Source organism: Chrysemys picta, chromosome 1, assembly GCF_011386835.1.
Source record: "Chrysemys picta bellii isolate R12L10 chromosome 1, ASM1138683v2, whole genome shotgun sequence".
Classification (NCBI taxonomy): Eukaryota; Metazoa; Chordata; order Testudines; family Emydidae; genus Chrysemys; species Chrysemys picta.
In genome coordinates, this window is record NC_088791.1 from 112,517,130 (window position 1) to 112,533,274 (window position 16,145).

At 45.7% G+C, this 16,145-nt stretch overlaps 1 protein-coding gene across 35 annotated transcripts in view; it reads left to right on the forward strand.

Annotated features, from left to right (window-relative positions):
• Positions 1-16,145, forward strand: part of CACNA1C (calcium voltage-gated channel subunit alpha1 C) — a 723,794-nt gene that overhangs the window by 431,649 nt on the left and 276,000 nt on the right. For all 35 annotated transcript variants that reach the window (XM_065582612.1, XM_065582596.1, XM_065582633.1 and 32 more), the window contains exon 4: positions 13,088-13,227. In XM_065582612.1, coding sequence (XP_065438684.1) covers positions 13,088-13,227 — 140 coding nt within the window. The remainder of the gene's footprint in view (positions 1-13,087; positions 13,228-16,145) is intronic.

Here is a 16,145-nt window from a genome sequence, read left to right on the forward strand (position 1 = left end):
AATAGAACCAGACCCAGAACAGGTCCCTGCAGGACCCCACTTGATATGCCCTTCCAGCTTGACTGTGGACCATTGGTAACTACTTTCTGAGTATGGTTTTCAAACCAGTTGTGCACCTTATAGTAGGTTCATCTAGGCTATATTTCCCTAATTTGTTCATGAGAATGTCATGTGAGACACTATCAAAGCTTTACTAATGTTGAGATACATGACATGTACTGCTTCCCCCATCCACAAGGCTTGTTATCCTGTCAAAGAAAGATATTAGGTTGGTTCGACATGATTTGTTCTCGACAAATCCATGTTGACTGTTACTTATCACCTTCTTATCTTCTAGGTGCTTACAAATTGATTGATTATTTGCTCCATTATCTTTCTGGTACTGAAGTTAAACTGACTGGTCTATAATTTCCTGGGTTGTCCTTATTTCCCTTTTTATAGATGGGTCCTATGTTTGCCCTTTTCCAGTCCTCTGGGATCTCTCCTGTCCTCCATGAGTTTTCAAAGATAATTGCTAATGATTCAGATCTCTTCAGCCAGTTCCTTAAATATTCTATGGTGTATTTCGTCAGGCCTTGCTGGCTTGAAGCTATCTAATTTAAGTAATTCTTAACTTGTTCTTTTTGTTCTGTGTTAGCCTTCCCTTCCCCCCCCCCCCCCATTCACCCCATTTACACTAACGTTCCCATCCCACTTACACAGATATTCACTATTTTAGTTATCTGATCACTGCTAAACTTTTTGGTGAAAACTGAAACTAAAAAGGCATTTAACACTTCAGCCATTGCTGTATTCTCTGTTATTGTCTTTCCCTCCTCATTGAGTAATGGGCCTACCCTGTCCTTGGTCTTCCTTTTGCTTCTAATGTATTTGTAAAATGTCCCTAGCTAGTTCAATCTCATTTTGTGCCTTGGCCTTTCTAATTTTGTCCTTACATGCTTGTGTTGTTGGGGTTTTTTTTAATCTTCATCCTTCACACTTTGACCTACTTTCCACTTTCTGTCTGACTCTTTTTTTGTTTCAGGTCATTGAAGATCTCCTAGTTAAACCTGCGTGATCATTTACCATACTTCCTATCTTTCCTACACATTGGGATAGTTTGTTCTTGTGCCCCGAATAACGTCTCTTTAAAAACTGATGTACTTATTTAGATTTATAAAATATGCAAGTAATAGTATGTCATGGGCACCCCTTCCAAAACTTCAATTCACAATCATCTATAAAACAAATTGAATTGCTTGGGTCTGTCTCTCCATTGCCCCAAACCTTGTGTACTTGTTACACCAATGCAAAGTGGGTGAAAAATGTTACCATCTCAGAATGATAATGACTTACACTTTGGTTCAAAGGTCGGATTTTCATATTTACCTCAGTGAATTAGAAGCACAAATGCCGCTGAAAGTCAACCTACATTATTACACAAGATGCAAAGGAATGAAGAATTGGGCCCTTTATGCGCCTTGTAAATTGCCCTTGCATTTACAATCAGATTCTGCCACAAAATGTAATCCCTAGTGAACCCAAAAATAACTCCTCCCAACCCTTAGGCTGCTTCTTCAGAAAGCACCCTAGAGAAAAGGCTTGGGATCAGACTGGGCCAGGGCTCTATGAAACTCACAAGGGCTTTAGTGGGAGCTCTGAGTGCAGAGCACTTATAGGACTGGCTGCAATGACTGATACCTTGCTTTCTTTCTATAGCCATGGGAGGTACACAGGTGGACCAAGGGCAGGATATTAATCATTTTAAATAACTAAAAGTTGGCTCTCACAAGCACTTGATGTATGAAATCGCCACGTTGAAAGCAAAGGGAATTCTACATGTAGAACACATCTGTTTGTTCATCCATCTACTCTGATGCACCTAAACTAATCTGTGATTCTAAGCATTTTTTAAGTACCCACTGATTATAGTATTTCCATGGAATGGTCAATTGCAGGATCAGGCCCTAATTCTTTAGAGTGAGAATGTCAAAAGCTCTCAGTGTTGAGCTTTCTGTTCCCAGTGAAGCCTGTGATAAAACACCCATTTCAGTGGAGGTAGAGTTAGGCCAATGCTGAGCACTTTTGAAAACCTTTGCTAAACAATTCTGACCTCTCCTGCTTAGCGCCCCAATTACTCAAGATTTGTTGCATGCTGTCCATCCACTGCTTTTTCTTTGTATATTTTGCCCCTGTCAGGTTATGCAGGATAAAATTAGCTAGTGTTCTAGCACTGGGTTTCTGAGACCTTGACTGGGGAACAGGTATAAGAAGGTACAGTGTGTGCTGTTTCAGAACCAGAAAAAAAAGTGAATGGAGTAATTCTCAACAGCCAAGCATTTTACGAGCCCTCTCTCTGCTAAATAAGAGAAAATGTTCACCATTTTCTGCAGTGATAATGCTGCATGAGAAAAAAAGCCTATTTGGTTTTTTGATAGTTTTATTCTCTCGCATACTTGTCTACTACACTCATGTATACTTAACTGAAAATGTCTCTTTAGCAACATAGTATGTTTTGGAAGTAATCCAACATTAACAAACCTGTCTTAACATATGTTTTATTGAGTTGATCCTGTAAGTGCACACATCTGGTTCTGTTGCATCAAAGGTCAGAGTTATTCACTGCAGCTTTAGGCCAGCATATTCACATAGAGCGGATATTCATATCTCAGATCTGATGATAATCTGTAATCCAGAAACACAGATCCTTTCACTCAGTTTCCTTGTCCTCCTTTTCCAATGTTAAATTTATATTCCCTTCCTTCCGGTCAGCAAAAGGCTGCTTCTCTTAGTGCACAGAGCCTATGGTATCCGCCTTGCATCTTTCTGAACCTGTGTATAAATTAGTGCCATAAAAGCAGTGGCCCTTCAAACATTACTGTCTGCCCTATATAACAAAGCATTTGCAGCATGCAAGGTATTTCCTATTGTACATTTAAGGAAGTGCAAGGAAATAATGCAGATACTGACAAAAACTGATCTCTAAGGTTAAGCTGGCAGGTTTTTAAAGGCCATCCCTGGGCAGGACCTCCTGTTTATAACTTAGAACCCTTGTATGAAAAATAGTTTTTGAAATGCCATAGTTGAGGACTGAAGTATTGGAGAGAGAGGGAAAAGTTGAGAAAGCCTAGTGTAAGCAGGATCTGAACAAGATCTCCCCTGACATCTAGTGATGAGCTGGGGGAAGACTACAAGAGCAGACCCTGTTTGCATAGACATGCCCACTTTGCCTAGGTGCGCAGCATGGTGGAGCTGCTTTGCCAAAATGATGAATGTTGGCTGGTTTTGGGTTACAAATCACTCTAGTATTCAAATGCAGTGGTAATGAAATGTTAGCCTTATTGTACGAGTATGCTTAGCATGCGCTGATTGAAGGGGTCATCCAACCTAAATAAAATCTTGCTTGCTAAGCAGGGGGTAGGAATGCCAAATCCTAGTGAAGATGAGTGAGTGGGAGTGGGTGTCCCTATCCCTATCTGGTGGTGTGGGCTCTTCCCAAAGAGTCCTAGACACTATTTGAACACCTCCTCTTCAGTGTTTAACTAAGAGCTAATTAGACTCAATAGAGAGTCCTTGTTTCTAGTTGGTGATTCCTAGAGCTGATGTAGCTTCTGAGCAGGTCTAGGAGCTAAGGCTTATGCCTTGTGTGGGGACAGTGAAAGACAACACAAAGACTGCACTGGCTGTGAGATTCCCCACTATTTGCTGAAATCACTAGGAGCTGAGTTAAGTGGCAGAACCTCAGAACGTGATGATGTAGGAGCAGCAAGCAGAGGTGGCTGATGGCAGCAGAGAGTGGTAGCAGACAAACAGTGGCAGCAGCAGAGGGATTACTTGATGCCCTCAGGGGTGGGAGGAGAATCTTGTGAACACATCCCTGAATTCTGGGTCTTTGCTACCCAAAGACAGCCAGCTCTGTGTGGAATGCAGCAGAGGGAGAGGGGGAGTGATGTGTTAAAGGGACATTCGTCGAACTTTCCCACTGCAAGGTGGGAAACTGAGGCAAAGGACACTGCCCAATGCACTTTGAGGTCGGGTTGCTTATGATCACATGCTTTTGAATGTGGTTGTGGTGGTGTCAAAAATTAATGCTTGGTTCCCTCTCCCTTTTAATAAAAGTTCTTTTTTGTTGTACAGAGATTCAGTGCTTGTAAGACAGGGAGTATTGCCTCTAGGGATGATGGTAGGGTTTTCCCAGATTACTGGGTGGGGACTTGAGCCAGTTCTGTTTTGTATTTTTAAGAGTAACCCCTAGGTGCTGCTGACTCCACCTGGCAGAAGGGTTACACTTGTAATGTTTAAATTTCTTACATTGTTAACTGTTTGTTTGGGACAGGGACAGTACAGCACCTAGCACAGTGAGGACCTGGTCCTGATTGAAGCCTTTAGTAACTACTGCAATATAAATAATTAAAACTAATAATGCTGTGTGGCATGTGTGAGATGGGAAGGAGGATGTTGGAAGAAAGAGATGGGAAAGTAGCACAGTTCTGGTCAGCTCCTCAGAAGTAGTGCTGGGTTGGTAACTTAACTCCCAATGGAAAAAAGCCCCAGAACGCTGTGCCTGTTCACTCAGAGTTGCTTGCATGAACTTGATGTTTTCAAACTCCCACCATTACCCCAGGACATCAGTAGGAATTATAGACAACACAGAGACATCTTCAGCAATGAAAAATGGGAGTAGAGGTTTCTGGTGTTAATGTAATAATTCCAAAATCCTTTGGAAACAGATGTTAGTGTTAACAATAGGTTAAAGCTTATGTCTTTATTAAGAGTAAGCAAATGTGTGATCTATTTCTCTGTAATGTAAACTCTGGTGAAATGAAGCTTTGACTAAAATGTCAGCTACTCTAGCTGATGCTTGTGTCCAGTGTCTGTAATAACCAGCACTGAAACCAGCCACAGAACATTGGTACGTGCTCCGGAGATTTATTCCAACCAGCTCAAGTCAACATTTCTCTCTATATTCCCTTCCCCACTTGCTCCCGACATTTTGCCTGGCCTTTTCTCTGTTGCTCCACAGCCTTGCCACTAGCCAAGCAAAAGCCTTCTGCTCTGCAATTCCCTCCATCTGCAACATGCAGCCTTCATTCCAGCCTCATAGACACTGAATAAATTTCTCAATGACAGCTGAAAACATATGGTATCTTTTGTCTTTTTTCTTTACCGTATTGTATCTCCAACTTCGCTCTGAATCTGCCATTGTGTTTTGTCTTATCACTCTGGACTGGATTAACTCTGAAGGTGACAAGAGAATCCAGTTTGCACCCCCTTTCAGCCCAGAGGGTCATTGAGCTGGAAAGGGCATTCAACCCCAGGGCAGCAACAGTATCCTGGAACTCTACTGGGAGAGGACATATTTAAACTCAGGTTGGAGCTGCATAAGATCCCTGCCAACAGAGACTGCCCAGGAGAGGAAATGAATCACTTTCTGTGGGCTGGCATCTTTTAGGGTGGTGCCAACTGGTCCTGGGCTTCCCAAAAGAGTGGAAATGCAGGGTATCTTGCACTTCTACATCCTCTGGGTCCTGGAACCCCAGGGTTAATCTGGCACTAAATTATACTATTGAGCTCTGTTAGAGCAAAGATAAGCGTCACTTTGGATGCTCACCCAGTAATGGCACTTAAACCTGAAAATTATCTAAGGTTCATCCATCCAATTATGGCAAAGCACTTTATCGCCATGAGTTGATTAAGCCCAGTGCTTAATTTGTGCTGGGGCTTGCCAGGGCTGAGCCCCATTATCTCTAGGCTTGGCAATTCATAGCCCCAGCACCTCCAGGCTTGGCAGTTCATAGCCCCAGCACCTCTGGGCTTGCTGCATCAGTTATGAAGTAAAAAAATTCCTTGAACCCCGGCACCTCTTTCATTACAAATTAAGCTCCATGATTGTCAAGTACAATAGGTATTCTCCCCTTCCCTAAACTCATGAAGCAGGTCAGCATCAAAGCCGGGACTGGACCCCCCTCCAATCCTGAATCCTAGGCATGTCTTCTAACCAATAAACCACACTGCCTTTTTAGTGGAGAGCTGCTGAGGTTTATGGTTTAGAAAAGAAGTGAACATAAATCAATGATTTTAAAAACAAAAATCCTTCTCAGTTCCAAGCAGAACTAACTTATGGATAAAAAGTGGCCTCTTGAAATAGTCTCAAAGTAGCTGCACATTTAAAACTGGGCAATATTTTTTCCTTTGGTTTTGGTTCCTAAAATCATTAGTTTAAATGGAGAGGGTAATAAAGTCTCTGTTCTGCTCAGCAGCGTTTGGTATCTTATGTTCATTGCAGAGGATTTTACAATGTTTTGTTTTTTATGGATCTTTCAGCTTTAACTAGAACATTGTAAAGAAGTGTGTGTGTGTGCGCGCGCAAACAGACATATATAATACCTTGGCAGATTATTACTCAGCAACAGGGTTCAGCAAACAGCCATATTACAATAACAGAACATGAGTCTATAATTCCATAGGCATCTTTAGGAGGCAAAAAGATCTGAGGGCCTTAACCCCGACCAAATGGAATTTGTTAATTCTTTAAATTTTGGCTCTGGAGTTGAGTTGTAAAAAAAAATTCTGAATTCAGAGGGCATCGGGATGGGCTCCATGTTGCCACACGTCGCTATGGCACTCTGCTTCAAGTTTGACTTCTACTAATGAAAGGGCAGTTTAGTCTCTGTGTACATTGAAACTTTGCCCTCTCAACTAAGACTGCCAATCAGCATGTTAGCTGGTATCAGTTTTGGGGGTGAGATGGGCACCAGGCCACTAAAAACTGTTCTGAGTACACCACCACCTCAATCCACAGATCCACCTACTAGTTGGCCCAAGCACAAGGAATAACACCACCAAAATAGCTGGGCTCCATTTGCACATGGAGCCCCTCAGAAAGCAATCTGAGGACTGTGGTCTCAAACCCTACTGGTGATCCATGCGGGTGGAACAAAAGGGCGGATCTATCTACGCAGGGCTTGCTTACGGCTATGGAAACCCTTTCAGTGAGGCATAGAGAGAGGCCCTTAATGGAATGGGATGCAGTAAGAGAAGTCTCTCCCTTTCCGTTTTAAAGACGTTTGTTCATCCCTAGCAAGGCCAGTTCAGTCCCAGTTGCAGCACTGCCATGCCTAATTCCCATCACATTGTTCCCCAGCTGAGCCCATTTCTGTGTTCCTCTTGTATTCCCACAGACTTTTTCTTAGCTAGGGCATTGTCTCCTCACCGCGGAGTTAACACAGGCTAGCTGCCTGCTGAGCAGGATGTAGCCTGGCCTCATGCCATGCTGATAAAGGCATGTGGCAGCACAAAGGCGCGTGGTAATCAAAAGGCGCTGCATAAAGACTTCCCATCACACATTGATTTTTATTAGAGGTCCTCTGACAGCTCCGCTTACACTTACTTTACAAATGTGCACATGGAACTTAATCGTCAATGTTTGTTTTTCTACTGTTTGCACAGCAAGTAGCCACTCAGCTCCAGGGAATTGGGGGAAGACCAGGGACATTAAATAAGACTATTTCAGGAATCAGCAAGCCTTTTACCATTTCAGAGCTCTTATCTGTTGCCAAGCCAGTGGCCAGGCAGTTGGCTATTTACTCTTGCATGCTAATTTCTTTGAGTAACAATAAGTAATGTGAGGTTGGAGGTAGAGTGGTCACCTTATAAAAAGTCAACATTTGAAAACAGTTAACAGTATTGGTATTGTAACTGTAAACTGAAATGTCTTGGATATCTCTGTGTGTGAAGGTTAATGGTGACCACTGTAATTTACAATTGCATCGGGTAACTTAGGCTTTGTCTACACTGTACTTTCGTTGGTAAAACTTTTGTCGTTCAGGGGTGCAAAAAAAAAAACCCTCAAACAACAAAAGTTTTACCAATGAAAAGGACAGAGCTCTCCTGCTGACAAAGCTACTGCCTCTTGTTGGGGGTGTATTTATTCCACCAACAAAGACCGGCTACACTGTGCACCTTTTAATGGCACAGCTGTAGCAGCACAGCTGTGTCGCTAAAAGGTGCGTAGTGTAGACATAGGCTAAGTAACATTTACCTAATATATGTGTAATTTCGCTAGTTATCCCCTGTATTAAGTGCAGGGCATACTGCAATGCTAAGATAGCATTATCTAATGGAAAATGACAGCCTTTTTAAGCACAAAGGCTTGTATGCTACTGTAAAACAGATTTCTGAGGCATGTACAATAGTGTGTTAATCTAAATGTGCAGATGAACTGGATAATGTGGTTCTTGGTCATCCACTAGAGTATCAGGTGCTTTGCTAGCCACTGTGTTACTGTTAACAATCTAGAGTTGAACGTTAATCTTAGAGGTTCAGGAGTGTGTCTGGGTCAGATGTTGTAATGACTTCTTTTAATGCTGTGATCCACCAAAGAGAAGCAGTGATGCATGCATTCAGCGGAGTAGCAGGCAGGGAGAATTGGCCAATTATATTCTGAAACAGAGATGCAAATCAGGCAGTGACTCACTGAATTATTTCACTGGTCAGACTGCAGGATCTACTTGAGCCAAAAGTTTAGTTTATTTATTTGTGTTTTTTCTAGAGCAGGGGTTCTCGCAACAAATTTTTTAGTGGCCTCAGAGTGTGGCCACTAACTCTTGCTGGTGGCCACACTGACTCTTTTTCCTAAAATTATTTATTTTTCCTAAAGTTAATAAAGTAATATGCATATATATACATCCAAATCATTGTAATTTATTTATGCAAGGTTTGGGTTTTTTTTGCAGACTCAATAATAAAAATCATGCACTGGACCTAACAGAATAGAAACACAAATAAGGTGCTTTGTGCTTTTTTATTATTGTTTCTTTTGCTTTTTTAGTAAAAGTTGTCTGTATAACAATTCTGAAGTAAATTTAAAAATGCTTTGACATAATAGAAGTCCAAATAATAATGAAAAACATATCTGGGTGGCTTGGGTCTGGGGAGGGGACGCACGGCTGTGGCTGGCCCGGGGCTTCTCCGGGCAGGTGGTGGGGCTCAGGGCTTAGCCGGCCCGGAACTCCTCCAGGCAGATCGGGGGGGGCAAGTCTTGGGGCTTCTCCAGGTGTGGGGCTTGTGGCTCCCAGCGCAGGGGGTCTCGGGGCTCCAGCTGCCAGGGGGGAGTGCGGGCAGAAGGGGTGGAGTCAGGGGCTATCATCCCCAAAGTGGGGCTCCACCCGGCGCCCATGTGCCCTCCGCTCACCTCCTCACCCCCTGCTCGCCTCCTGTATCCCTCCTCACTCCCCCACCCACCGCTTGCTTCCTCACTCCCCTGCCACAGACACCTCCCTGCCCTCTGTGAGAACTCTCACTTGCTAGTGGCTCACCACTCACCTCCTCACTCCTCCGCTCGCAGCCAGACCCCACTACCCGCCTCGTCACCCAGCTGCTGGCTTGCCACTCACCTCCTTACTCCTCCGCCAGGGCCCTCACTCCCCCGCCACTCGCCTCACCGCTCGCCTCTCGCCTCCTCACCCCACCCCCGCTCGCCTCCTCACTCCCCCCGCTCGCAGCCAGACCCTCACACGCCCGCCTCACCCTGCTGCTGGCTAGCCACTCGCCTCCTTACCCCTCCACCAGGGCCCCCCTGCCACTCGCCTCTTGCCTCCTCACCCCCCCCACGCACCTCGCCGCTCGCTTCCTCACCCTCACACCTGCTGCTCACCTCACCGCTTGCTTCTTCACGCACACCTCCTCACTCCCTCGCTTGCAGCCACACATACACCCCACCTGCCTCCTCGCCCTGCTGCTGGCTTGCCACTCGCCTCCTCACTCCCCTGCCAGGCCCCCTCACCCAATGCTCACCTCGCCACTCACCTTCTCACCCCATCCTCGCCTCCTCACCTTGCTCCTTAAGTGTTTTGTGCCCCACCTGTGTCTCCAGAGAGACAGCACATGCAGGAGCAACAGGGACGAAGGGGAGGGGCTGATGCTTCCCCCTGCCCCCCAGGAAACTGACATGGCCGCAGGGAAACCCCCTGGTGGCCGCATTTGAGAAAGGGTGTTCTAGAGACAGCCTGAATTTTCAAATGTGACTCTCTTTAACAAAATATGTAGTTTAACCTACTCAAGGGCCTGGTCACCTTCTGTCATCCACTGCAGCCATGCAACTTTGCCTTCTCTCCAGGGTAACTAACTTTTTTGGTAGGCAAGTAAAAAATAATTTGATATTTTTATTAGCATAATGGTGGATTGAAGGAGTCGTTTTTGTACCTGTGCTAGTAAATTTTCTAGAGAATTTTGCAAGGCTGAACATTGCATCTCAGACTTTCATCTCAACCAAGCAGCTCATGGGATTGTTAGGGGCCTACTTTGCAATGTGTCCCAGCTGTAATCATTTAAATGAATGAGATTTCCAAATGATTGTGAGGATGAAGCTTGTACATTCTTCTTTGAAGCACACGCAGCAACATCTTTCCTTACCAAAGAGAGAGGCTTCAGTTAAAATTAATCCAAAATAAGACTCTCTCCAATGATAGGGTTACCATTCGTCTGGATTTACCCGGACATGTCCTCCTTTTTGTGCTAAAAATAGCGTCCGGGGGGAATTTGTAAAGCACTCACAATGTCCGGGATTTCCCCCCTCCCCCAGCAGAGCAGAGCGAGCGGCTGGGAGGGCTGCAGGAAAGTCCCGGGCTGGACTCCGGAGCAGCTGTAGAGGAGCCGGATCCGCCCTGCATTCTGAGCAAGTGTATCAGCACAAAGTGCAGCCCTCCCCTTTTGCAACTGGGAGCGGTTTCTGCCATGCAGCGTAGCAAAACGGGAGCGAGAGCACTTTGTGTTGATACAAGGGCAGCTCTCCCCTGCAGCCCGGTCCGGCAGCACTGTGCAGGGCCAGGGACCGGGTTTTGTTGTGCTGGGGAGCTTAGCCACGTGTCCGGCTCGCACAGAGCCGAACACCCTGTTCTGAGCAGCAGGGTAAGGGGGCCAGGGGGCAGGAGAAGGGGCAGGGAGGTTCTGGAGGGGGCAGTCAAGAAACGGGGGGGGGCTTTTGGGGGGGAGTGGAGAAAGTTTTGGGCAGTCAGGGTACAGGTAGGGGGTAGGGTCCTGGGGGGCAGTTGGGGGGGTCTTAGGAGGGGGCAGTTAGGGGACAAGGAACAGGGAGTCTTAGGTAGGGGGTGGGGTTCTGGAGGGCAGTTAGGAGCAGGGGTCCCAGGAGGGGGCAGTCAGGGGACAAGGAGTGGGGGGGTGGGGGACTGGGAGTTCTGGGGGGGAGCTGTCAGGGGGCAGGAGTGGGGAGAGGGATCGGAGCAGTCAGGGGACAGGGAGCAGAGGGGTTTAGATGGGTTGGGAGTTCTGGGGGGGGCTGTCAGGGGGCAGGAGTGCGGAGAGGGATCGGAGCAGTCGGGACAGGGAGCAGAGGGGTTTAGATGGGTTGGGAGTTCTGGGGGGGCTGTCAGGGGGTGGAGAGTGGTTGGATGGGGCGTGGGAGTCCCAGGGGTCTGTCTGGGGGTGGGGGTGTGGATAAGGGTTGGGGCAGTCAGGGGACAAGAGGCAGGGAGGCTTAGATAGGGAGTGGAGTCCTGGGGGGCAGTTAGGGGCAGGGGTCCCAGGAGGGGGCAGTCAGGGGACAAGGAACGGGGGGAGGGTTGGGGGTTCTGGGGGGGCGGGAAGTGGGAGGGGCAGGGGCAGGGCTAGGGCGGGGCTCCTCCCGTCCTCTTTTTTGCTTGCTGAAATATGGTAACCCTAATCTTGGTAGCTCTGAGGACTACACCTATCGTTTCCCTTTGAGTCCAGGGGCATGTCGACACAGCATCTGAGAACGAGCCTCCCAGCCTGGGCCCACAGACCTGTGTTGGCAGGGCTCACACTAGCATGCTAAAAGTAGCTGTGTAGATACTGTAGCTTAGGCTCTGAAATCTAGGATGAGGGATGGGGCTTCGGAATCTGAGCTCCAGCCTCAGCAGCAACATCAAGGCATTGTCACACAGCTGTCTTTAGTAGGCTAGCATGAGCCTTGCTAGCATGTCTGTGGACCCAGGCTCACTCCCAGATTCAGTGTAGATACCTACATGACTGCTCTGATCCTGGGACAGCTGAGTGGTAATTATCTTCTAAGGCTGCTCTCAGTGCCTTGGCTAGGAAGTGAGTGAGGAGGACTGGGGTCACTGTCACTTTAGCAGTGCTACGGCTCTGCCTCCATCCTGGGAATAGGAAATCCAAAGTTAAGAGAGAGGTTAAACCCATATTCGGACTCCTAAAACCTCCCTGCTGAATCAGACTGTATTGTCACTGCAGATGACTTCCTTTGCGTGTACCAAACTCTGGATTGCATTTCACAAGTTGCACCTGTGAATATTCTGATGAAATCACTAAAATGATGGTGACTATGCACTGAGTGCTAATGAATCCATATGAACTGTAAATCATTTATCACGTTCCTACATCAGTTTTTTCCCCAACAATGCAGGAAGCAATCTCACAAGACAAGTGAAAAGAATGACAGTTTTTCTTGGGGTGATGTGTGTGTCTCAGCAGGGCCACTCTTCTTCCCTCTTCTTTCCACAAAGCCTCAAATCCAGCCACCTTCCCCCTCCAAGAGGGTTGGACACAGCTCACTCTGGAGCCTGTCAGTGCCTCTCAATACATCCTCCCGAGAACAAGATACACCACTACATCGATATAACGTGACCCGATATAACATGAATTCGGATATAATGCGGTAAAGCAGCGCTCCGGGGGGGCGGGGCTGTGCACTCTGGTGAATCAAAGCAAGTTCAATATAACGTGGTTTCACCTATAACATGGTAAAATTTTTTGGCTCCCGAGGACACCGTTATATCGAGGTAGAGATGTTCTAGAGAGTGATGCCTCCCGACACTGGCACTGAGCATTCTGTCTCTGCAGACTTTACAAGTCAAGGAACATGAAATTCGCATCCTAACCACACTGCACTGCTGCTAGCCCATCAAGCTAGCCACAGAAATAACAATTTGGAGAGGAAAAGCTCATTGGCAAGTAATGGGGTTTAACACTGGATATTCCCAAGTGGCTCTGGTGGGCCAGTGACTAGAAGGCTGCATAGATAAAATGTAAAAAAGGTAAACAGATTCTTACCCATTGTTTTTCAGCACTGAGCTAATTGTTGTCTTTCTTTTTTCTTTTGTCTTCTCTCCAGGAACGAGTGGAATATCTCTTTCTCATAATTTTTACAGTGGAAGCATTTTTAAAAGTAATAGCATATGGACTTCTCTTTCACCCCAACGCTTACCTCCGCAATGGCTGGAATTTACTAGATTTTATAATTGTGGTAGTAGGGTGAGTACTATTGTCTTTGAGTACACTGTACACATGGGAACACAAAGAGTTCATGTTGGGATATCAGGAATTCCAACTGGGTACATTACAGAGGAGGAGTGCATAGGCTTCTTATGGATGCTTGTTTGACTGACTGTACTGCATATCCTGGCTCTCTCATCTCCACCACCCATCCCCCCAACTCACCCCACCTGCAGGCTCCCTTCCTTTACCAAACATACAGAGAATATACTGAATTCAGTGTCAAATCCTTCACTGGTACAACTGGTGTTGCTCTGTTGACTTCAGTGGAATACCGCTGATTTATACCAGCTGCGGAGCTGGCCCACAATGTTTAACCTTGGCATGGGTTTTCTAGTATTGTGTACATCCAGCTCCTTAGACCCCATTCTGGGACTTTACCCATTTCTAAGGCATGGAAAGCAAACCACTTTTTAACACTTGTGGAGGAAAAAACAGAAAGCAACACAAGATTATTGGGCAATGTACAGCTGGGTCTCAGACTCCTGATGTAATCCTGACAGAAGACAATCAAATAAATTAACTCTTGACAGCTCCATGAATGTGGGGAGAATAGTTCATGAGATGTAATTGTAACTTGTTACCTGTAACAATGGGTGAACCCCAGGGCTCAGGTCCAACAAATATTTCAGAAAATAAAATGTTAAAAGATGTTCCACATTGGTCCATTATTGGGCCTGACCACTGTGAGGGTCAGGCAGAGAACAACATTATCAGGAATGAGGAGCTTATTTTGATTAAAATGGCCCTACCAATTATTTAAAAAGCCCAAAACAAAAGAAATACAGAGACTGTGTTGTATGACCCACATTTTCTCTAACAGAATGTTTTTCAAAGTTTTCCATATGGTATCAGCGTATCTCTGAGACATGGGAGCCTCTAAAAAGAGTGTGTGAGCTAGGAATTGAGCTTCATCATTCCCTTATAGCCTCCTAAAACATGACCTCTGAGAAGCCAGAAGAATTGTGAAGCCCTAGAGAAAAGCAGCCAGGAAGCAAGCTCTCTCTTTTTGGATACCTCACAGTGAGTTGTGCAATGCTGCTGAAGCTGAGATGAGTTGTTATCTTTAGGAAAGGGGACAGCATGGACACTGTTCAACTACTATATACTTTTTCTGAGTGGCCATGCTTCTGCTTCCTGACCCTCTTCTCAGAGAAGATCATGGGCCTGCACATGCAATTAAATTCCTAATTTCCCTAGGAACTAGAAGTACAAGAGTGGACCAATTTCTGCGACACTTGTAGGCAAATCTCCAGTAGGTATCCCTACCTCACTACTGAGAGCAGAAAAATCATGGGATGAGGTGAAGGGTTTAATGTAGGAGAAATGATACATTAAATTGGGTTGAATTAGTTGAGTTAGAAATTTGGAAAGCAACATGACAAGCTGTTTGAATGGTAGTTAGATGAAGGAAGTGTAACGTGGGATGAACTAACCCTTAAGGCAATGAGGCTGGGTCTTCTTCTCCTGAATGCCTCTTCCCTTCCTATCTCCAACCTCATCTCCAGAGTGAGTTCCATGCCCCACCAGCATCCAGGCCCTCCCCTGTCCTTCCCTTTCCAATAGAAATCCTTGCCTCCATTCCCACACTGAGTACCAAAAAAGGGCAGTTTTAGCAGCGAAAGCAGCTTATGCTTGCTGCCCAAATCCATTGATCGTCTGGCCACTTGTTTACTTGTATGGAGGAACCGAAAGCTATAAAACTCCTAACCACTCACCTTTGCTGCTGCTGCTGCGCTACTTGATCCCTGCTGCTTCCAGAATGATAGGTGGAAGTGGAGGAGTTCCCATCAAGGAGATGGGACAAGTTGGAACCTATTCTTAGTCCCAAAACAGCCCTACCTCCTGCCTAGACTCTTCGCCCTGCTATTTTGGTGCTCTCACCTCCGCACCCCCAGAGGAGTAAAAAAAATACCACAGGAAATTAGTCACATCCACCCAGAGATTAACTGGTTTCCCAAGATAAGTCGGATTCTGCAACCTATACTCATGTAGCATTCAGTCACCTGACTAGGGACTGCTGCTCAATATGAATAAGGGCCTTATGAATCTGATTATTTTCATTTTATGTGGATCTTTATAGAGACTTTTAAAAAGAGGACAAATATTTTACCCCCTTTCTATTGTCATGTAAAAGAACAGGGTTCCAGAAATGTTAGATCAGCATTATATGTAGTTTAACTTGAGTTTTCCTATTAGGCCTGTTAATCAGCAAGATGATATTCAGGCTGAAATTAATTCCCTTGCCAGTGACAAAAGCAGCAGCTCTTCACTGTGCTATTCTGTCTGCTCTCATGTTCAGCAACACTTACTCTGTAGCTGGAGGAAACAATCTGACAGCAACTGCAACAGGGGAAAGATTACACATATATAAACATGACCAAGACCCCTAGGTCCCAGTTAAAGAGTAACAATTGCGAGCGGCAGATTCCACTTCAAGGCTGGATGGGTTTCTCTGATATTTATCTATTTAGACTGGCTCATACAGGACTATGTCATAGTGAGGTGTGCTGCTTCCTTTCCCAGCAGACCCTACTTATCAGCAATTCTGAGAGGCAATGCTGTTTGCCCCTGTTCTCCCCTGCTTGCTCCCTACTGTTTGTTTGAAAATTGCAGTGTAAGCCCAGGCTGCAGTTACACGATATTTAAACTTGAATTGAATTTGTTGGGGGAGGCAGGAAGTTTTCCAAATTTCTCCATTTTCTTTTTTATTCTGCTTCCTGCAAAGACCCCTTATTGACCTACCATTTTCTTCCATCTGAGGGGAACCAGCCAGGGCTTCCTCTGGTGTCCATCAGTGTTGCAGCCTGAAACAAGAGGAAAGCATTCACCTGACAGTGGCTGTATATGCTGCCTACTGTGTTCCCAACTCAGCCCAGGCTTCCTTAACATTGAGC